Source organism: Ursus arctos, unplaced genomic scaffold (genome assembly GCF_023065955.2).
Source record: "Ursus arctos isolate Adak ecotype North America unplaced genomic scaffold, UrsArc2.0 scaffold_14, whole genome shotgun sequence".
Taxonomy (NCBI): domain Eukaryota; kingdom Metazoa; phylum Chordata; class Mammalia; order Carnivora; family Ursidae; genus Ursus; species Ursus arctos.
The window spans coordinates 65,233,760-65,257,555 of NW_026622808.1; the positions used below are offsets into that span (position 1 = coordinate 65,233,760).

Consider the following 23,796-nt stretch of genomic DNA (forward strand, 5'->3'; position numbering starts at 1 on the left):
ATTTTAATTTGGGGCCTACTAGACTATATTAAGCTTTTGGCAAATAAAATGGATGAGTGGTTGCAACCACTGACATTTCTATTTCACTATTAGTTCTCCAGGGTCCATATTCTCTCTGCCATTAACCTTTAGGGTCTAGCTCTTTGTCAATCTCACTTCAACCATGCTTTCTGAGGATTACAGAATCAGTAATTCCACAGCACATATGGCACAGACCCAGTCAAATCAGAGAGACAGATGTGAGCTCATGTAATTGAGAGGTTTCCATCTGTTGCACTGAAAACTGAGGACCAAGACTTTCACAGTTTCTTTCTTATACTCGCTCAGGGCTATTCAGGCTTTGGATGGCCCATTTACTTAAGCACTCGGTAGTTCAGAAATATCTTAAATGGCTAATGTTTCAATCTTTCTTGCCAAAGGTGGATGGACATTTACTGAAGATGCTCACATTAGACCTATTATGGATCCCAAATGTGGCTGAAAGCACAGAGGTGATCATCCCAGATGGAGAAAGTGACATCACCTCATACATATCCAAATCCTAGCTTCCACGTCAACCCACACATAATCAAGTTACCTCACTGGGACAGCAGATTATCTACTGGGATAATATCAAGGCACTGCAGACTTGCTGGAAGGAAAAGAAGAAAGAATCCACGAAGGAGAAGCAGTAAAGGTTCTTGTTTTCGCAAAGCATTAAAAATAGGTGTTGTATACAAAAGAGAAATTGCATTTTTTTATCTCAGGATTTTCTGTAAGTTGCTAATGAATATTTCTATGACTACTCAGATGAAACTGACTCTATGTGACAAATGTTATTACTGAAAATTTGGGAATAAATTAACTTTTGCTTAAGTACAATTTTGATCTACTGAGCTCCTATTTGGATCAAAAATGGTTCTCAGTTTATTTTTATCAATCTATGGAAATTCTCCTTAATGTTTCTCATGAAGCTACTCCTATTCTCCACTTAGGACAAGGCTTTTAGAAGTGTGGTCCCTGGACCAGCTGCATCAGAATCACGGAGACTCTTATTTAAAACGCAGGGGCACCTGGGTGGCTCAGTCGGTTGAGCGTCTGACTCCCGGTTTCGGCTCAGGTCATGACCTCATGGTGGATTGTGAGTTGAGTCCCGAGTCAGGTTCCATGCTCAGTGGGGAATCTGCTTGAAGATTCTCTCTCCCTCTGCCCTTTCCCCCCAACCAGTCACGCACACACACTCTAATAAATAGATCTTAAAAAAAGAAAATAAAATAAAATGCATATTCCTAGGCCTGACCCCAGTCCTAATGAAAAAGTGGTCCAGGGACCCTAAAAATCTATAAGTTCAGCATGCTCCCCGGGGGGTTCCCTGCATTTTGCTTGAATCTTCTCCTGTGCCCCTTCCACTCTCAAAATGATCAATAGTATAATCAAGCAATACTATGATCAATCAAATATTTCCAGCCTAAGGGACGTTGCAGCAGTGCTTGCTGGAAGGAAAACTGATTATGTGAGTATCTGAATGCTCAAGCATCCACTCAGGAAATGCCTGAAGAACTGGGGTTCAGAGAATAGAGTTTAGGCTCTCCCCATTACCACCACCCAACAATAACATGTAAAATAGTTAAACATAGCCTTCAGAAGAACTCACCTCTGTTTTCAAACAAAGACATATTTCTCTAATTATTTTTAAAGTTCACTTCTTTAGATGTTAGAATGTTTAAGTTAAATGACCCTCATGGGTGCCTCAGTTTCCTTATATGTAAAATGGGTATACCACTCATCTGCTGCCTATATTCACTTTAATGTGTATACTGCCATATGCGTCCTATATGTCTTTTGCATGACAAAACTCATCCCCCCAAAAGCTTTAATTATGCAATAAAGCTTCGAGATATTCAATAAAAGCCTTATAGATTCTATGACCACAAATTCATAATTTTCTCAATGCCTAGAAAAACAAAAGGGGCAGGAAAGGGAGCAAAGAGAAACTTCTACTTTAACCCCAGAAACTAGCCTTAACTTGCTCAGCAGGAAACTGCTCGCCTTCTCCCAACCAGCTCCCCATGATTAAACTGAGGCCAGCTACAAAGCCACTGGGATCACTCTTTGGGAGGTCACAGCTGGTAAACTGAGGATGGCATTAAGACCCACTCAGCATGACTGGTGTCGGTGGAGGGAGAGGTTAAAATTCTCGGGTGGATCTGCCTCGTAAAACATCTCCCTTCATTCTGTAAATACTTTCAGCATAAGAAATAAAGTAAAAATAATTAAGAAATAAAATAATAATTCAGGGGAAAAATCACATGCTGGCTTCTAAAGGTTTCTCTCTTCAAGACTTCAGAAGCAGCAGAGGCGTTTCCTTTGTCCCAGACTGTTTTCCAAATGCTACTTCATGACAGAAGGGGTCACTCATGAGAGCTGCATGCCGCCATTTATGTCAGATCATTCATCTATGACAGTACATTTCCTTTAAACCCTACAAGTAGGCCCTCTAAGTAGGATTGCTAGCATTTGGCAGTCTATCTTATCTGAACCCATGGTAACTGAGAACAAAATTATAGAACACTTAGTTTATAACCCATTATGGATTAGGTTGAATGACATTTGGTTCTGAAGTCTTTCAAAGTACAGTCTTCTAAATGTCAAAGACCATCTATCTATCTATAGCCATACAGGGAAAGATATGGATGTAGATACATATTTTTAAATTTATATATATAACGTGTATATTAACATATATATGTGTCTACACACACATATATTCTATATAAATTTCTTTTTTTTTTTATAATGATTTTTTATTATATTATGTTAGTCACCATACAGTACATCCCTGGTTTTCGATGTAAGGCTCGATGATTCATTAGTTGTGTATAACACCCAGTGCACCATGCAATATGTGCCCTCCTTATTACCCATCACCGGCTTATTATATAATATAAATTTCTAAGTATAGATATATATCTCTAGATATCCAAGTAGAAATTACGGATAAAATTTTATACATATACACAAAATCACCACATCTAAAGTGTAAATTACTCCAGAGCTATTCACAAACAGGAGCAAAGCCAAATGGAATAAAGACAAAGCCAGAGATTGTCAGTCTACCTGAAAGCAGAAATTATCACTGAGATACTCAAAATAAACCATGCTATTGCACTAGAGAAGTTAAACCACTAGGTTGGGATCATGACATCTTGATGGGGTTCATGTGCAAAACTGCAAACAAAATGGCATGTTTTCTCTTGCTTTTTCATAGCTGAAGAAGAGTGAAGAAGGCACTGTAGTCAGTGTAACTGCTCGGCCCAACCTTTACCCAGGAGCTATGACTAACCACTTTTTTTTAACAGACTTATTTATTTGAGAGGAGAGAGAAAAAGAGCCCATGAGCGGGGGAAGGGGCAGAGGGAGAGGATATCCAAGAAGACTCCTGCTGAGCACGGAGCCCGATGCGGGGCTCGATCCCACAAGTCATAAGATCAGGACCTGAGCTAAATCCAAGAGCTGGACGCTCAATGACTGAGCCACCCAGACACTCCTCTATTACTGCTTCTTAAAAAAATATTATCCTTTGGGTAAATAAAATATGGTATATCCATACAACAGACTGTATTCAGCAACAAAAAGGAATGAAGTATTGATACATGTTCCGATACAAGTGAACCTTTCATCATGCCAAGTGAAAAAAGCCAGTCACAAAAGACCATATATTGTAGGATTCCATTTATATGAAAGGTTCGGAATAAGCAGACCTATAGAGACAAAAAATAGACTTGGGGTTACCAGGGCCTGGTAAGGGAGGGATGGAGAGTGGCTACTAATAGGTACAAGGTTTCTTTGGAGGGTAATAAAAATGCTCTCGACTTAGATCATGGTGATGGTTGCACCTCTGTGAATATACTAAAACCACGGAGTTGTAACACTTTACAGGGGCGAATTTTGTGGTATGTGAAATGCATCTCAGCGAAGCTGTTTAAAAATACTAAGTTTTAAAATAACTATCATCTTCTAAAAAACTACAGCAGAAACAGAACCAACAATGAGGCAAGTAAATATGGCAGCTCTTTATCTTTCCAAGATTCTCAGTGAGCCCTGGGCATCACAAGCATTAGTTAACCAACTGTCACAGCTGCAATGGTAACTAAAATGAGGTAATGGTAGGGAAATTCTGAACACACACACACACACACACACACACACGTGCAAAAAAAAAGGGAAAACCCTACATGCATACAACACAAAATTAAAGCAACAGGAGCCCCCATATGGATGGAAGAGTGTGCAAGTGTCACTCACGTTCCCAGAGGTTCTCTTGTGCCCCTCTTGTTAATTAAAAGATAAGCCCTGGGAAAGGCAGGAACTTGAAGTTTTGTTTCCTCATGACACGTAAAATCTAGCATCACTGGAGATTTCATAACCTTAACAAGGCAGTAATAAGTATTTTAAGGTGCCGTGCATATTTCCCAGGCTGTACTCTAAACACCACAGTGATAGCTATGAGCTGTGATTATCCCACCTCTTTAATGGGAATGGAAGACTCATTCCACAGAAAATCACTTACAGACAAACTAAGTGGCATTCCCATCTTCCATAAAGTGAAGTGAAAAACAGGTTGCTAGAAGGTCATACGCAGCCACTGCACTGTGTGACATCCACATCAGTGAGCAAAGTGGAACACAATAAAGACAAAGCCAGAGACTGTCAGTCTACCCAGTGTAACAATCAAATTATCTCAGCCCTCCAACACAAGAGCTCTATGATCTCAAATCATCACACATTTACTTAGTGCCCACCATGGTCACAAACGATGAGAAGTGCTACTGGCAGAGGCTACACCAAAGATGGTGTTCTCCATACCCTCAAGGAACTTACACTTTAGATGTGATGATTTCCTATCTAGATGGCAGTGAAAGTGAATTTAAAAGCTTTTGTTAAATGTGCAATTGAGCCTTGTCATTTTCAAAGCAGTCATTCTAGAATGACGTGAACCTACTTATTCCAAAGAAAACTATCACTGATTAAAAGGTATTTTCCAACTCCGCTTGTGGAACTGGCTTTAGAATAACAGAAAAAAAACTAGCTCATCATTTTATAGGCATACCTACAAAGAACTGTGCCTGGCAAACAGTACTCTACAAGTGTCAAATATCTATGTAACATATAATATGGAATACTTAGATGTATTTACACACGTATACACAATGTATATACAATCACTAGCCACCATATAAGATATTCAAAAGAATGTACCTCAGACCTTGAAGGCAACTTCTAAAAAAACCAACAATGTTCTGAGAATGAGATCACCACAACGTTAGGTTAAAGGTGTAATTTTCCAAGGTAATTATTTTGAAGACAAGTTTGAACACCTTACTTATTCGGATGTATAAGTTGTTACATTTGTTTACTTTTAATGTCACACTCTATTTACATTAAAGATAACAAAATACAAGGTGATATAATTGCCAAATGAATATTACAGGCTATAAACCCTACAGAAATTCACAAGAGGGGGATATAAACATCGTCATACATGAAAGAGGACGAGGCATCTCGTTAGGCATTGAGGATTTAAAAGGTTACACACAGTACAATTCCCGCCTATAAAAAGTTTCAGATAAGGTTTCACAGAGGGAGGCTGAGCAACACCCTGAAGGGTATATAGAATTCACATAGCTGGAAAGAAGCAGGAAAGGCATTCCAAAATGGGGGGAAATTAAAAGAACCTACTGGAGGGAATGGTAGGCAAACCAGAAGAGAAATCCAACTGGAGCTAGGACAGCTTAATCCCTGGGCTTTATTTTAACAGGCCAGTGGTTGGATGAATCATTACCAAATACAAAATAAAGCAAAGCAACACTACGCTAAAGGAAAGTGTTCCCAAAAAAGAGTCCTCTGTGCCACGTTGGTGTTTGTTCATATCCCTCAATCTGGCTGCCTGCTGGTTTCCATGGCTTGGATTTACCCATTTGGAAAAACAACCCCTCCTTTGACAATACCAAAATCACTACCTCTGCCTGAAATTAGACAAGGAACACACAGATTCCAGGCTCTTAGACGATCAACCCATCGAAAGTAAAGAATATGCCTTTTTGCACAAAATACCAAACAGCAGGGTCATAGCAAGTATTCCAACAAGTAATGCACTTCAAGTAAATGATGAAAAACACTTTAATATTGTCCATAGACCTCCAGCATGGCTAAAATTTATAAGACCAGCTATACCAAGTATTGGTGAAGATGTATAGTTCCTGGAAACCTTTACAACACTGGTAGGAGAATAAGATGGTACAACCACTTTGGAAAACAGATGAATTTCCAAAAAAAAAGTTAAACATAGCAATGACCCAGCAGTTCCACACATATGTACCCGAGACAAAGGAGTGCATCTGTCCACAAAAAGGCTTGTACGAAAATGTTCAGAGGTTGTACCACAAAGTAAATGAACTGAAGAGCTAGACTCCTAAAAATGGTTAAGATGATACATTTTAGTGTATCTAGAGTTTACCACAAAAAAATGTTTGGAGCAATTTTATTCATAATAGTTAAAAACTGGTAACAACACAGATGTCCGTCAACCTTAGAACAGACAGGCAGATTGTGACATACTCCTACGGTGGACCGTAGCACAGTAATAATACAAAAGAACAAACTACTGACCCATACAACATGGATGAATCTCAAAAATATGTTCAGCATAAAAAGTTGGAATCCAATTATTCTATTTATGTGAAGCTCAAGAGTAGACAAAACTAATCTATGACTTTAGAAGTCACACCAGTGGTTATCTTTGGGGGATGTGTATGGCTTATGCACGGAAGCATGAAGGACACTCTGCGGTGATGGAAATGTTCTATATTGATCTGGGCTGTTCGTATAAAAGGTATAAACACGGGAGGAGAAATCATTATAAGCCATGCCCTGAAGATTTCACCATCGTCAATTATGCCTCAATAAAAACAAAGGAAGAAAAAAAAAATCAAACAGGTGGAACACCCCAGTAGTCCATTATCTATATGAAGTCCAAGGTTTGCATTATCTAGTCCTCCCCAAATACTCTTATCACAAAATAAGAGCTCACAATAAAAACTCCCCCTGGGGTGTTGTAGGGTCTATTCTATTCAGGGCAATAACTTTAAAGGTCTGACCAGAGTAATTTAAGAAGAACATACAATTGATTTCTTGAGCCTTTTTAAAACTCACCGATTTTTTTTTCTTTTTTCTTTTTTTTTAGAAGAGGGAGGGTGGGAAGGGGCAGAGAGAAAGGGAGAGAGAGAATCTCTAGCAGGCTTCACACTCAGCATGACGCGGGGCTCGATCTCATGACCCTGAGATCATGACCTAAATCAAGAGTCGGATGCTTAATCAACTGAGCCACCCAGGTACCCCAAAATTCACTGACTTTTTAAATTCTGAACATATTCTATTCTTCTTAGGACCCAAACAAATCATTTGACCTTTTTTTAAAAAAAAGAAAAAGGTGATAATACTACAATAAATGTTAGTTCCCAATATAAAAGCCAGGTATAATGGAGTGAGGCGGTCTGACTCTCTGACCAGTTAAAAAAACAAGTTAGTTAAAAAAACAAGTTAGTTAAAAAAACAAGTAAAAGATCCGACTTCTAATATTCCAAAGGAAATTTTCTAAAAGTTTCCCTGATATACTTTAAATCCTTCACAACACCATGAGGAAATAAATCACCCACTCAAATCTCTACTTTGAAGCTTAAAAATAAAAGCAGTCACTTTTTAAGTATGGATACAACTATTCTAAACAGTAAATCAGCTAACAAACGTCAACCTGTTAATACTGACACTTCATAATCTGCAATTATCTTCTTTATTTATGTACCCGTTCATGGTCCATCTCCCCCGCAAGAATGCAGGCTCCAAAAATTCAGGGATATTGCTGGGGTTTTTTGTTAACAGCTATATCCCCAGCACATAAACCAGTGCCAGGCACACGATAGGCATTAACTATTTTCCCATAAACATTCAGTTTTTTAATAGACCATCCAGAGTGCATAACAGAAAACAAGAAGAATAGGGGCAATTATTTACAACCAACTAGTCCACTTCCAATGTTTCTCTACAGAAAGAGCCTTAAACAGTTTTCTTTCTTCCCCTCTCCTTTGTCAGCTGCCATTCCTTCCTCTAAGAAGGCGTTCTAAGAGTTAACAAACTCTCTTGTGTTACCAAATAACTGACTATCCCTGGGTTAATCACGCAATTTCAAGGTTTCTCTGTTTAACAAAAAGAAGTGGAGTAGATTCATACCTAAGCAGACACCATGATGCTTGGTGCTAAGAACAAAGAGATCAAAGACAGAGTCCTAGCCCTCCCAGAGCTCATAGAAAGGCAGACAGAGGAGTACATAACACAATGAGATAAATTCTCTAACAAAAGCATGCATGGCATGCCATGAAAATACAAACACAACACCTAATTCACCTAAAAAGGCAGGGGTGAAGAGGGTCACCTTCAAGAAGAAGTCTCTGCACTTGAGGGACTAATAGAAGTCAAGAGAAAGAGCAGGGGATTTCAGAGAGAAGCAATGGTTCACTCAAAGGAAATACAGCTGACCCTTGAACAACATGGGTTTGAGCAGCTCAGGGCCACTTGCATGCACTTTTCTTCCAGTAAATACGGTACAGTACCGTACATGTAGTCCCTCTTCCTTACAATTTTCTTATTAACATTTGCTTTTCTCTAGCTGACTTTATTGTGAGAATACAGTATACAATGCACAGAACATACAAAATATACACGAATCACTCTTTTTGTTATATTACTGGAAGGCCTTCAGTCAACAGCAAGCTATTAGTAGTTAAGTTTTGGAGAAGTCAGAAGTTATATGCATGTTTTCAAGTGCATGGGGAGGGGGTGGACAGGCACCCCCTAAACCTCATGTTGTCCAAGGATCAACTGTGGTTTGATGTATCTGGACTACAGGGTGTGGGCGAAGGAATAATGAAAGATATGGCTGGAACAGTAAATAAGAGCTAGAACTCTGGTAATACTATGGATTAAGGCTTAGACGGGAACAAGATTAGAGGCAGGGGTCAGTTATTTTAGGAATAGAGAAGAAAACTGATGGAGACCTAACTAAGAGAAGAGTTTCTAAAACCTCTTCAACTTCTCATTCTGTTCTTTGCTCCCCGCGGACCATTCTTGCCCAGAGCTTCACTTACTCTCTATCCCAAACTAGTATCACCAGCAATGGCCTCTTGTCTGAGCTCCAGACCCATATATCCAATCCTATAATATTTAGCTCTTCTTTGCAATTTCAAAGATCCTTCAAACTCGACATATCTAAAACTAAACTCAAGATCTCATCCCAGAACCCAGTCTTCTCCCTGTGTTTCCTGTCTCTGCAAATGAGAGCATCCTCCACTCACCTAGACAAGCTAGAAACCTAGGAGGCACTCTCCGTGTCTTCTATGTCTTCTCCCCTACCCCCTACTCCAGTCTCTCACCATGTCCAGTCTTCTCTCTAAATATTTCTTAGATCATCTACTCTTTTCCATGACCACCACCGCAATTTGGATTACCACCACCTCTTGCCTAAACCATTGAAGCACATTCACATTCTCTATTTCTACATTCTCTTCTTCTTCCCTTCCAATCTGTTCTCAAGTTGCAACCAGTTTGTTGTGAATGTTTATCAGCCTACCTCACTCTTTCATACTCTCCTACCAACACCAGGAGCTCCATAAAGCCCCTGTCAATGTTGCTCACCATATGCTCACCAGCGCCTCATTCCCGATGGAGTGCATACTCAAAAAGTATTTGAGCCAAGGGATATAAGAAGTTTAAGATTTTGGAAGGAGTCAACACCAAATGGTAGTAGGAGATTCAACTAGCTAAGGACTAAAAAGTGTCCACTGAACCTGCCACTAGGGTATCACTTAGTGGCTTCATCCAGAACACCTTCAAATGGAGCTGTGGAAGAAGAAATGAGATGAAATGAGATGACCGTGAATTGAGGAGAGACTGAGCAGAAGGGAAGTAGAAACAAGTTGACTACATTCTTCCAAAAACTTGGATGTCAAAGAAAGAGTCTAATAGCTGCAGCAGGGGTGGGGGCAGAGGCGTGGGTAAGATTTAGGGATGCGTTTGGTTTTGTTGTAAAGTTGGGAAAGACTTGTGTGCATAAGCACTTGATGAAAAGAAAGAACCAAGAGAGGAAGAGGGGGAAATCAGAAGCAGATCATAGATAAGTCCCTGAGGCCAGAAGGGCTGGGATCCATGACACCAATAGAAGAATTGGCCTTTCGCTGAGCCTAAGGGAAGAAGAAGAAGGATGGAGGTGGATTCAGAAGAGTCTGCAGATGGAAAAGCAAGAAGATGTGGTGGTCCTTCTATTTTCTCTTTGAAGGATACACAAGGAATCTTCCAGTTCTGTAAGAAGGTCCTCTCCCACTCTGTGTTGGACAAAATATAGAACCAAGTACAGTGTGTGTGTGTATTACACTTATTGCTGGACACCAAGATCAATGTCTGATGTCTGCTCTTGGTTCCAGAACTCTACTCCTCCTCCCTACCAACATCAGCCATCTTTTACTGGTATAAAGCCTCTCAGAGAAAAAGGGCTCCCATCGTGGTCTCCAGAGACCAGTGGTAATCGTTCCCAATTTTGAATTTAGTAGAACAGGCTAGAAAACTTCTTATAGGCTTTATCCAGAGAATGACTATTATTTTCCATCTCTTTTGCCCTCTGCTCAATAGAACTTAGAGCCTGGCATGGCTGCTACTGCATAGTCCTTTAAGAAAGCTACTCAAAGCCCTCTCATGGGTGATTTTAAGCACTGGCAAAGAGGTCATAACTTTTCAGCAGGGAAATAAAACAAGAGTTCTCTGTGGGGTCAGCCAACAGTTTATCAGTTGCTCATCAGAAAAAAATAATCATGTAAAAGCACAGTAAGAGTGGGAGAAAATGGGTACCGGAAAGAGCTTCTGACATTAAAATAATTTTAAATTAATCCCTTGCCACTTTAATAGTGCTGCCACATAATGGAAGACGTGCTTGTTTTCTAAGTGGGAAAAATGTCCAGAAATTTGCACTCATCACTCCCTCAACTGTTATCAGGGAAGAAGCATAGGCTCACTCTGTCCAGCTGGATTTGGGGTAGTGTAAACAACTTTGCTAAATTGCTTGGCAGAATGCATCTGCAACAAATCATTAAATTCTGGAATTCACTCTATTAAAATCGAATCATTAGCCAAGAACAATTAACAAGCAACTATTTTCATGCAAAACAGATATAAAATAAAAATCAAGAGCAATACATATGGATGATTCTTTTTCATTCATAATTTTAGATGGTACATAACGCAGACTATTGTTTCAAATCTTTGCTGCCCTCGGACAGCCATCTCTCTACAATGTAGAGTATTGTTTGAATACTGGAACGACTTACGCTTTTTCTGTGTATCTAAAAGTCCCTGGATTAACATCCAAAGAAATCTGGCACAGTAACAAAGTTGACTTGTAACAAGTCTCAGCCTTTAAGCAAATTGCTTATTAATGCAGAACGAAAGTCGTTGTTCAGATCCTAATTAAGCTATGTATCTCCTCGAGCATCCCCCACTTTGCACTCTCCAAAACTGCAGAATTTCTCAAACATACAATTTCCCATTACAGCATGGATGGTAGAAGGCTCTTAATAGGTGAGAAAGGCCGTGAACAAAACACTGGCTGAAAAAAAGTTCGGACCAAAGCATCACCAGCTATGTTTAGTAGACAGTGAGCAGCAACTGAATGAGAAGGATGCTGGGGCGCCCACATATATTCCACAGCCAAGATTCCCCACACTTGAAGATAAGTTGGTTTCATACAGAAAAGACGAGGACATCTCCACTATAAAAAACCGCATAAGCAAGACACAAAAGAGGACGTAGAAAATTTCAATTATATAGGGCTCAAAAAAAAAAAAAAGAAAAGAAAGGAAGGAAGAAAGAAAAGACAAAGAAAAAGCAGACAAAACTAAGTTAATCTGTTTAGAATTGCACACAGAGGTAGTAAAGATATGAAGAACAGACATGTTATAATTGTGATGACCTCTTGGGGCGAGGAGGAATTTGACAAGGAGAAAATACTTGAAGGAAGCGATTTATTATTTCCTGACCTGGTGGTGATTATAAGGTTGTTCATGTTTAAACCACACATGTTTTATGCATGTTTATGTACATATGACATATTTCATAATAAAAAATGTTGAGAGAGAGGGACGACCCAGACTTAATACATTCCAGCAAAGTATACACATTCCATATTCGTTTAAGAGAATGGATACTGGGTGAGAAAAGGACAGGACTGAGTTTTCTGTGATCACTTACTAAATATATTTCAGTTTGTTATGTTTACAGGCTTCTTTGTAAACAAACAAGTAAAATATTAAGAGTTCAGAAAGATCATATAAATTAGCAACAAATTAAAGATAACTTTAAGGGGCGCCTGGGTGGCACAGCGGTTAAGCGTCTGCCTTCGGCTCAGGGCGTGATCCCGGTGTTCTGGGATCGAGCCCCACATCCGGCTCCTCCGCTATGAGCCTGCTTCTTCCTCTCCCACTCCCCCTGCTTGTGTTCCCTCTCTCACTGGCTGTCTCTCTCTCTGTCAAATAAATAAATAAAATCTTTTAAAAAATAAATAAATAAAGATAACTTTAAGAACAGATTTTCTACTTTAGGGTAAATAAACCTTCTTTCAACTAGTAGTAATTCACATTGCTAGGATTTAAACACATTCTGTATATGATACCCTGAAACTGTAACAATCTATAGTATTCTTTTAAAAAAGGGGAAAAAGTGCAGAAATGAAGGCAAGATAACAAAGCAAACTGATGAAAATAATTCCTTAGAACTTAGCAGAAAATGTAACATTTAGGAAGGCAAAGAGAGAACAAATGGAGAAAGTAAAATCACTTTCAGACTGTGCTTTTAAAATTAAGTGTCCACGGTTGAGGTTTCTTTGGGGGGGGTGGTGACTGATACATGAGTTCACTAAGAAAGAAAAGAGAGGTCGGGCGCCTGGCTGGCTCAGTCGGTGGAGCACGCGGCTCTTGATTTCGGGGTGGTGAGTTCAAGCCCCACCTTGGGTGTAGAGATTACTTAAAAATAAAATCTTAAAAAAAAAAAAAAAATCACGAGGAAGAGGGACTATTTTGTAGGACAAACTGCTGCTGTGGATGAGCCAGGCTAGAGAATACTTCCAATGAGCTCAATATGCAATACAAAGCTACCACTTAATATAAACAGTCACTGAACCAATGTTCAGATACAGAGATAAAACAGATAGAGCCAGAAACAATCCCTGGTGACACTGGTTTTATATATTTGTATACATGCAGAAGTGCTAAGTCTGGATCTAATTTCTTCAGACAAAACCAAGTTTGCTGCAACATCCTCACAATTGGGCGGAACGAGGCTATACTGAGAGGTTTTGAATCTTCTTACACGCTGCGGGGGAATTTTTTGTATCTTATGGAGTGTTTAAAAAAATCTTTACAGCAATAAATCCCAACACCCTAGGAATAGGCCATGCAGACAATAGGGAAGGGAAGGAGGAAGGAAGGAAGGAAGAGAAATCTGCCTTCCAAAACAAAGCCATGTGTAGTCTCCAAGAGAGAAACAGCCAAGTAAAATAATCCTTCCAGAGGAGGGTAGAGAAACAAGGGCGGGGAGCTGGAAGGAAGGAGGATATAATCACACCTTCCCTTCACAAACTGTAATTAGAAGAAATACAAACTGGCCAGATCTCTTGCAGAAGATCTCTTGGGCTCACCTGGGCATGTTTTACTAATCAAGCTCCTCTCAACCTACCCCCTTCCCTCCCCTCCCCCTCTCTTCCCCTCTCCCCCATCCCATCCCCTTCACCTCTCTCTCCTGTCCCTCTCCCACCCTCTCCCCCTCTCTCTCCTCACTCCTGACCCTCTCCTGCAAATAAAATGCTAAAGTAAAATGAATTTCCACAGCAAAACAGTTGCAGATGTTCTGCTTCAGAATACACCCCTGGATCAAGAGCTGGTCACTTGATATGCAGGGCTGGGGAACAGAGGAGGGTTCAAATGGCTCTGCTCTGTGGCCTTTTCACCTTAATAGTACCCAACGCTCTAAGTTTCCTGATGCCTCTGAACTCATTAGACAAAGAACACTGAACTGCTGCCAGTTAGACTGGAAGAAAACAAAAGAAATCCGTCACCCAACCTTGCTAGTAACTCTGGCAGAGTCTCCCTCAACAACTCGTGTGCATTTTCCTTTCAATTCCAGAAAATTAATTTAAGTGTAGCCTGTGATGAAATAAGTGATAATTATGTTCTAAAACAATGAGCAGCTCAAAATGTGAGGAACTTAAGATACTCTCTTCTTAAGCTTTCAGATGATCACAATATGCAATTTATTCTTACTTTCTCCCAATATAAATCGCACTATTAAATTAAAAGGGGAGAATTCTTCTACCAAATTACACACTAATGGCTCTTAACCCATAATTAAAGTATCACTAACAGCAGCTTAAAGCCACGGCCAACCATGAGCACATTTATTAGGACCTATGTAATTATGTAAATATAACCGTCAGCCATCTTGAGAAAAATCAATGGTCTAACCAGTTCTCTGCTCCCTTGGGAAAACACTCTTTGTGAACTGGCATTACACAGGGCCTCCTCCTCTGCACAATCAGAAAAGAAGTAAAGCAAACCTAAGTGCCGGAGCAGCAAGAACAAATTCCAACAAGGCTGGTCACCTAGAGTCCTCATTATTCTCTTTCCTGACATCACAACAGCCTGGGAACTTAGGTTCAGAGCAATGAGGACTCCAGGACAGGCTCACTGTGCACTGTAATCTAAGATGTCACCCCCGTGCTGGGAGGGTCCCCAAAACCGAGCATAGTCCCTATCATCGAGGAGTTAATAATTAAGGAGACAAGACATAAAATGATTGTGGAGAGGCAGTAATGCCACAGAAAAATCAGAGCCTAATCAAAACCACTGAGTCCTCACAACAATTCCTTTCTGCTACAGACTTTCTGAATAAATCTGAACAGAAAATTTACCTCTCTGGGCCTCGGTTTCCCTGGCAAAAAAAAAAAAAAAAAAAGTCAAATGTCGAAGATATATCTAAGGCCCTGTACAGCTCTGCAATAATTAGATAATTAGAGAATACGAGATATATATAATGAAGTACTAAATTATACAGTAGTGACTACATTGCCACTGGAGAGATTTCCTGGGGTTTTTTTTTTTGGGGGGGGGGGTGTTTTTTTTGAGTCAGCCACTTCCTGGGAGCCAAATCAGGCAGCATGCCAGGACTCCAGGATACAGTGGTGACCAGGACAGAATGCCCTGCCTTCAGGAGACTTTCTGTCTACTAGTGGAGTATTCTCAGGAGTTCACAGGGAAAAAAACGAAGGCTGAGGCTGGCCTATGACCTTCTCATGGAGACAGAGGCAAAACTGGGGTTCAAGTGGGTATAAATTGAACATTTAGTAGGGTCATGAATGATTAGCTGGTTACCTGTTGAGGGTTATGGTAACAAACCATAAGGTTTTTGAACAGACTCATTAACCCAAGCAGAGTTCAGCTAATTTGCTCATTACCAATGAAGGTAATTGGTTTCCAGAAATTAGCCAAACTGAGATTCTTCCTGCCCTTTGCCAATCTTCTCCTTCTCCTACCCAATAGGTCCCACCCCAAACCTATTTGCAGTTATTTTTTTTCCTTTATTTTCTTTTTCAGTTATGCTTATAGACTATTATGGTGAAAGGTGCCAGAGAGCAGTCACCAAGCAGAGTCCATATATGAGCCATTTAGAGTCACTCGAAATGTAGGACTTTAGGAAGGCCTTGCATGCTAAGAGATAATTGGCTAAAAAAGATCTATTCTTTTGCCAAGGCTGAAGAATGACAGCGCGGGCACATGTTTATTTTGCAGAGTAGAGGTGTGAACAATACAACTAGGGAATATGGTATAACTAACCTGGAGAATAAGAATAACCATCAACATCTTAATTGTTAAAACTAAAACTTCAGAAAATTAAATTGTCCCTTATTCTTAAGAGATGTAAAACCTGCTTGAGGGGTGCCTGGGTGGCTCAGTCATTAAGGGGCTGCTTTCAGCTCAGGTCATGATCCCAGGGTTCCTGGATCGAGCCCCACGTCAGGCTCCCTGTTCAGCAAGGAGTCCGCTTCTCCCTCTCCTTCTGCCTCTCCTCCTGCCTCATGCTCTCTCTCCCTCTCTCTCTCTGTCAAATAAATAAATAAAAATATTTTTAAAAAATTAAATTAAACCCGCTTCTGCACTAAGTGAAATCAAGTGCTGCCTACCAACTGTACATTCCATTTTCCAAATAACTTCCCTGGAATGCTGGTGAGCTGCTATGTTTCATATGAATACTTCCAAAGTATTGGATTTAAAGGAATAGTAATGCTTCCAACTTTTCTTACCCCAAAAAATTCCCATCTGAGATTTATGCCCATCCTCACAACACCCTTTTGAGTTCAGAGCAGATGTGTGCAGTGTTTATACTAAGAAAACCACCAGGGCATAAACAACCCACTAAAAACACTACTCAAGTTTTGCTGTGCTTTTCTTCATTTCCTGTGTATTTATTTTGGTGTTAAAATAATGTTAACTTTCATAGTAAGGAAAATAGCAGCAGATGTTTAAACCAAACAGACTATAGCAAATCATCCTACAGATCTATTCAACTTTCAAAATCAAAGTTTCTTCCTTCCAAATAAAGAGGGAGACTGCAAGCAGACTACTCTTGAGTATCTTACAGACTACAGTACAACAAATCAACCTGAATTAGCTTTCCATAAGCTTTTCCTCACCCCCCCCCCAACTGGAGACATAAAAAAGTAATGTGGTATCAATTTCCTTCCAATCCGTCTATTCCTCTTAGGCTGATCATTACGTTTTTGTTTTGTTTTGAAAATATCATATTACACAATGACAAAGACAAGCCAACAGATATTGCCTTAAAAGTCTGTGATTTCTTGATCACCGAAAAAAGAAAAGTTTTTAAAACTGCAGTATGTTAATTTCACAAGAAACAAGCCCAGTCACTTGCTGCTTCCACCATTCTGAAGAAGTCTGCCTTTTAAAGAGTGACTTCAGAAGCAAGATGATACTTAAAGCAGCAGATTCAAAGAAAGCCATCCACCATAATTCTCATTAGTGGAACAAGCAGCAGTTAAAAATACACACCTTTTTTTAAAACAAATCTTAAGTATGAGATCCTTATCCAGAGTTAAATAAAAAACAGTATGAATGAGATTTAATTTCCTTGAAGGGGAAAGGGTAAGTTTTCAATTGATTAGGCAACAGGCTCGAAATTTTAGATGAAAAACATAAGTTTCTTCAATGTTTTCTTTTTCAAAAGAAATGTTCAGTTCACTATTAAGAGAAAACATGGAAACTGTTCCTACTGAATCAGAAAGGAGATGTCTCCTCCTCAATTTGTATGTGGTTACAACAAAAAACACTCCTCCTGCCAAGCTGAATTCCCCCGGAGATGCCTGTCCGGCCACTCAAACCCAGGCCATTACCACTTTTTCAAATCGCACGTAGATAATGTTCCAACAGATTAAGAAATCGCTTTTTCTCTTCTTACTACTAACAGAGTTTGAAACACTACAAGGCAGTGGGGAAACACCTCATGGTGTAGCAGGAGGTAATAAACAGTAAGAATTCAGAGTAGGTTTCTTTCTTTCTTTCTTTCAATTTAGCTTTCTGGTTGGTATGTTGTGCAATCACTTCCACAAGGGACCGGAGTGTGGAGGGAACATCCTTCAATGTCAGAACTCTCTCAGAGCTGTACAGGAAATGGGAAATCAGACAAAGACCAGCCTGTGCTTTGTGACATGGGTGCCCTTCCAGTCCCCCAAACTGAATAGAAAAATTCTTCATTGTTTGGGACAATCGCTCCTGAAAACAAAAACTCACTGTAACTTTCTATTCCCCTCCACATGAAAATCCCAAGCACTGATTGGAATACAACATGAATACTCTAGATAGTGCATGTTTAAAATAAGTATCAAAGCAGGGGTGGGGGGGAAACAACACATTTAACTTTTCCTGGTCCTAGAAGTTCTTCCTCTAAAGAGAACACCAACAGAAATAAAAAATAATCGTATTATCATGAGTTAAACATTTCAAGAGTTAATATGTTGCAAGCAAAAAGGAAACTTTTAGCAGTTTATGTTTCACTGCCTTCCCTCCCCCACTGTAACCCTGAAGGCTAAGATACAAACAACAAACTTTGTATTGAAAATAGTACATAATAAACACTCGCCTTTCAAAGCACCCTGAAATCCCAAGAAAGAGAACAAAATACACAGAAGGCATTCAGAACCCTAGAGGAGGAGTGGCCTTGACAAAAGCAAGAGAAGAGCAAATTCTAGAACGGAGCCTCTACCTTCGTAGCACAGAATGCCGATATTGTTGTTCATCTTGTCCAAGTACTGGTAGTTCAACAGGTCCATCTTCATAAATAGCATTTATTGGGCTCGCACAGAAAACCAGCTCTTTGCTTTCGCCCCAAAAGAGTACGTTTCAAAAAATCAATTATTACTGAGTAGCTCCTGGCTCTTCTCAAACTTCACAAAGACCGTGAGGCCCAGCCTCAGATGATCAAAACCAAGTATGTAAAAGTAAAAAAAAGAAAAGAAAAGAAAAAAAGAAAAAAAAACCACCACGCACAAAAAATCAAACGCACACAAAAACCCTTCAAGGGTTTCTTTGTAGACGGTGTATGTTTTGTATCCTCAGCCGAGCACTTAAAAACCGTTTCAGAAGTCTTTACGAGTCTTTCTTCGAAATAAAAAAGGAGTGAAAAAGCAAAACACGAAGCACATTTCCTAGGACAAAGCCACGCTCGCTTTCCTCACAGCCCGCTGCAAGTTAACTGCGCTGACATGCGGGCTATGCTCGGTATGACTCGTATGTAAACGAGCTTCCTCTTCCCAGCGGGAGGGGGCACGGAGCATGCTCACTGAATCCCTGGAGCTCTTCAAATGTCAGGGATATTTTCTGCACAAGATCAGCCTCTAAATGTATTAAGTGTTTGAAAGAAAGAGAAAGAGGAGGTGGAGAGTCTGTACAGAGGGGCCGTGGCGGAGCTGCTCTTGACGGGAAACAGCCCTGCCACTGCAGAACCGTAGGAGGAGAAAGAAAACCCAGGAAGTTTCTTTTTCAGGAGCCGAGTAAAAAGTAAAAAATCCATCATGGAAGCAAACTTCCATAGAATTTAACTTTGGTGTATCTCCACTGTCAGGGTTCAGAAACCCACGCTGTTTTTTGCTGTGGTACATATACCACACATCTATGTAAGGTTTCTTCTTTCTTTTAAAAATTGTTTTATAATGTCCATTTATACTGGAACTGTGTATTACAAATTTTGATGGTAATGTTACATATAACTTCTCTCATAATCCTCACAACAGCTCGCAGGAACAGCGCAGAGATGGTATCATCTTCTTACAGCAGAGGAAACTGAGACTCAGAGGGATTAAATGACTGGCCCAGGACCCCAAAATAGTAGGTAGAACTACTTTTAGGGTATTTTTTTTCCCCTAATAACTTTCCAAAAAAAAACAAGGAAAGAGAGAAAAAGAAGTTTAAAAGAAAGAGAGAGGTTTAAGCAAGTAAAGACTAGTATATCCAAAACCAAACAGCTATTTGAAATCACGGGGTGTGGGGGCGCCTGGGTGGCACAGCGGTTGAGTGTCTGCCTTCGGCTCAGGGCGTGATCCCGGAGTTCTGGGATCGAGCCCCACGTCAGGCTCCTCCGCTATGAGCCTGCTTCTTCCTCTCCCACTCCCCCTGCTTGTGTTCCCTCTCTCGCTGGCGCTCTCTCTCTCTCTCTGTGTCAAATAAATAAATAAATAAAGCTTTAAAAAAAAATGAAATGATGGGGTGTGAATAAAATTATTTTCATTCTGCACATATGAAAGCTGTTCCATCTATGTATTAGTGGCTAGCAGTATGCTGTTATGCTGTTCCTATACTGTTCCTTTAAGAGCCTTAAACTTCGTATCTCCAGTATCTAGCACAAGTAGGCACCCAAAAGCTGTTTATTGAATGAGTACATCACTGAATGTTCAGAGCCTTTAGCACAAGAAGAGCACACCAGCAAACAAGGGCGGGGGCAGGGGTGGGGGGGGTAATCGTTTTATCTTTGCAGGCTGTAGCTAGCTTTTGGCACCATAGACTAATAATTCACCACAGGAAGTGTTTGTATATTGATATTAATGTATGCTATTTGGAGATTTAGAAAATATCAAGGAGTGTCATAGTGCAGACAAAGACCTGAAATTTTAATACTCTAAGAGCTGAATAAATAATTTCAAGGGATTCAATTTTTAAAATCCAGCAATAGTTGCACTTTGGATGACAGACGTTCATGGCAAGTTGTTCTAATCATATCTTATTAGGAGATTAATACAACACCCAATACTACTGCCATCACTGGATAGCAGCAGGTGAAGCAGACAACAGAAAAATCAAGACTTCACAAGCTTTAATTTATAAGGGTACTTATTAACACTAGGTTACATATTCTAGATACTGAATAAGCTATACTGAAAGATATATATGCCATCAATTATAATTAAAATAATGGTATTTGGCAAGGAGGGTCAGAAGAAGCTCTAATGGCTTCTATGATACAGTAGATTATTGCATTTCAAACAATCTTAATATCTTTAAGCACCGTGTTCAAATTCAAATGATAGTTTTAGAGTACAATTACTGCGCTGTTCTTTGACATAAGGTCTCAGTCAGGAAACGTGATGAGTCATTAGCATGTCCCCTATGGGAGAAAGTTGGCTGCACATTAGAATCAATGTGGACTTTTTAAAAAATCCTGATACTGGGGTGGCATCAAACTAACCTGAGGAGGTGGGACCCAGGATCGGTATCATTTTTAAAGAGTCTGAGGTGATTCTAATACGCAGTCAAGGTTGAAAACCATTGCTTTAAGAGGTAAAAAAAATACCTTCTTTAAGATACTTCATTTTATACACTTATTTGAGGAGGAGAGTTTTCTACGTTTAAAATATAGTGACTTAGGGGCGCCTGGGTGGCTCAGTCAACAGGTCAGGTCATGACCTCAGGGTCCTGGGATGGAGCCCCACTTGGGGGGGGGGGGGAGTGTCCCTGCTCAGCGGGGAGTCTGCTTCTCCCTCAGCACCTCCCCTTGCTCATGCTCTCTCTCTCTTTCTCTCCCAGATAAATAAAATCTTTAAAATAAATAAATAAATAGATTCAACTAGATTCAAACAACACAGTTGTCAAGGTACGAGTACTCAGTAACTTCCCCTAAATGATGCTGTGTCACTTACAACGCCGCTCTCAGCCTCTGAGTGGCAATCATTTGTATGGACAGTCCCAGGGGTGTACTGTGACTTGCATCTACAACCACCTGTGGCAAAATTCCCAGCACCCAGGCACATCTTTCCCACTCACCTGGGAAGCTAGTGTGGTGCCACTCACGACTGGTCCACAGAGGGCTTCAAGAACTGGTTGCTACTATCCATAAGAGACAGATAGCAGAAATGGACAGTGAACATTTCAAAACTTTTATAGCAGCTTGACAGAGCAATTTAACGTCTCTTAAATCTTAATTTAAGAAAATGCGGGTTTATTTTTTCATGTTTGTAGTGACCGAGTATCAATCTACAACAAAGGCTGGCAGGAAAAAAACAAAACACAAAACCCTGGCTCCCGCACCCTCCCCAGGCAGCGTGAGCAACCCTGTGCCGGGCTGGCTCTACGAAGGCGGACTGCAATGCGGTGAGCTCGCTCCAGGCCCTGGGCTTTCCATCCCATCTCCTCGCATCTTTTACCTCATGCTTCAAAAGCACACTGAAGCACACACTTTAACACCACATTATTTCACTCGGGAGTGCACATGCTCTCTCTTCGTGCAAGACTTTTCCAGCCCGTCTACCCGGCAAACACCCATTCTTCCCTCACGACCTGGCATACGCCTCTCTCGACCTGTGGGACCCCCGTCCTTCCACCTCTTTGCTCCCTGCTCTTGGCTGTCATGTTTCCAGACACACTTCAATCCTAACCGCATCTAGACTTGAAGAGCAAGGACTATGGCTTCTTCAAGGTCGGTCTGGCAGAAGCCTGCCACACGGTAGGGCCATCGGTGAATATTTGTTGGATAAAATCAATAAGATTAAAACATCTCACAGGTAGATTCTCGATCCAATCTCCTGCCCCAGCACACACTGGGTGATCTCGCGTTTTACAAACTGGTTTCTGTCAGTATCTTTTGGGACCCACCAAGTCCTCACATTTGAGGAACATTCATCTGGATTCTGAACGCAGTTCAGGTTACAATCAGTGTACTCATTTTACAAATCTGAATACTGGAAAATGTCAACGCTTCTCAAGTTCATTCACAGGCTAATAATATATTCATAATTGAAGTACCAACAGGATTGTTTTTAAGGAAATTGGAAAGACAGTTGTAAAAAAAATCAGGTAGGAAGGTCTACTTTTTTTTTTAAACAATGAAGAAATTGAGTTATCAGATATTTAAAACATAAAGCAAAAAATGTTTTAGGGGTGGAATTGCGTACAGAATAATTAGCGTGATACAGATAATGCAATAAAGCTTTTACTGGAAAACTTTAAAAACTGTAAGAATATGTTCAGATTATCTAATTTGGAACAGGGAAACATTTTCTAAGACTGAAAAAAAAACCTTAAAGAAAGAAATTACAGAGGAAAATATTGAAGAATTTGACTGAAAATACAAGTTTTAGGTTTTTGTACATCTGAAAACCACAAAACCAAGTAAAACAACAAAACAGAAGAATATATTTGTAACATATATTATGGTCGATGAAGGATAAATGTTTTTGGTATATAAAGAACATTTAAAAATAGAAAGAAACAAAAGAATCTAAGTATTTTTTAAATGAGCAAAGAATAGAAGAAAAGAATGGCTACTACATTTTTGAAAAACTATTTAACTTTATTAATAAAGAAATACAAATTTTGGGGCGCCAACTCAGCTAAGCGTCTGCCCTCCACTTTGGTCGTGATCCCAGGGTCCCAGGAGGGAGCCCCGCGTCGGGTTCCCTGCTGGGGGGGGGGGGGCCTGCTTTTCCCTCTGCCCCTCACCCCGCTCACTCGCGCTCTCTCTCAAATAAATAAAACCCTTTTTAAAAAGGGAAAAAATGATACACAAATTTTTAAAAATTAAGTGATTTTACATCGGCCAAGTTAATAACAATGACAACAACAAAGACTTTTCTATCTTATTTAACGTGCTGGTGAGGTGCGATCCTAGCAGAATTTGTGTTCACTGCTAGTGAAGTGAGAACAGATGAGGCCTTCCTAAGAAGCAGTCTGGCATTTATATCAAGCTACCTGTACTGCTGAAAATGTACGTATTGGGCAGGGTTGGGGGGACGTTCGTATTCCCTTCCTTGCACCAGACTCTACTTCTAGAACTCTGTTAAGGAAATACCAAGGTTTGATCAAAGAGTTACATAAAGATGCTTACCATCCTTTTATTTATAATGCTGAAACCTTGAAAACCTAAAAGTCCAAAGAGACTTCATTAAAACCGCAGTATATTGGGGCACCTGGGTGGCTCAGTCGGTTAAGCGTCTGACTCCTGATTTTAGCTCAGGTCATGATCTCCGGGTCATGAGATGGAGCCCCATGTCGGGCTCTGTGCTGATGAGCGTGGAGCCTGCTTAAGATTCTCTCCCCCTCTCTCCCTCTGCCCCTCTCCTCCTGCCTCCCGCTCAGCTGTCTGTAGCTCTCTAAAAACCAACAACAA

The 23,796-nt window shown here is 40.2% G+C and overlaps 1 protein-coding gene across 5 annotated transcripts in view; it reads right to left on the minus strand.

Annotated features, from left to right (window-relative positions):
- VGLL4 (vestigial like family member 4) overlaps positions 1–23,796 on the minus strand; it is a 153,661-nt gene that overhangs the window by 64,604 nt on the left and 65,261 nt on the right. Inside the window, exon 2 of one of the 5 annotated variants that reach the window (XM_044385074.3) lies at positions 21,456–21,518. The exons of 3 other annotated variants lie outside the window; for them this stretch is intronic. Coding sequence is in view for 1 of the 2 variants with exons in the window: in XM_026501378.4 (XP_026357163.1) it covers positions 18,406–18,487 (82 nt within the window). In the remaining variant the exon portion in view is untranslated. Of the gene's footprint in view, positions 1–18,405; positions 20,139–21,455; positions 21,519–23,796 lie in introns of those variants that run through there. One more of the 5 variants, XM_026501378.4, reaches the window with a different exon arrangement.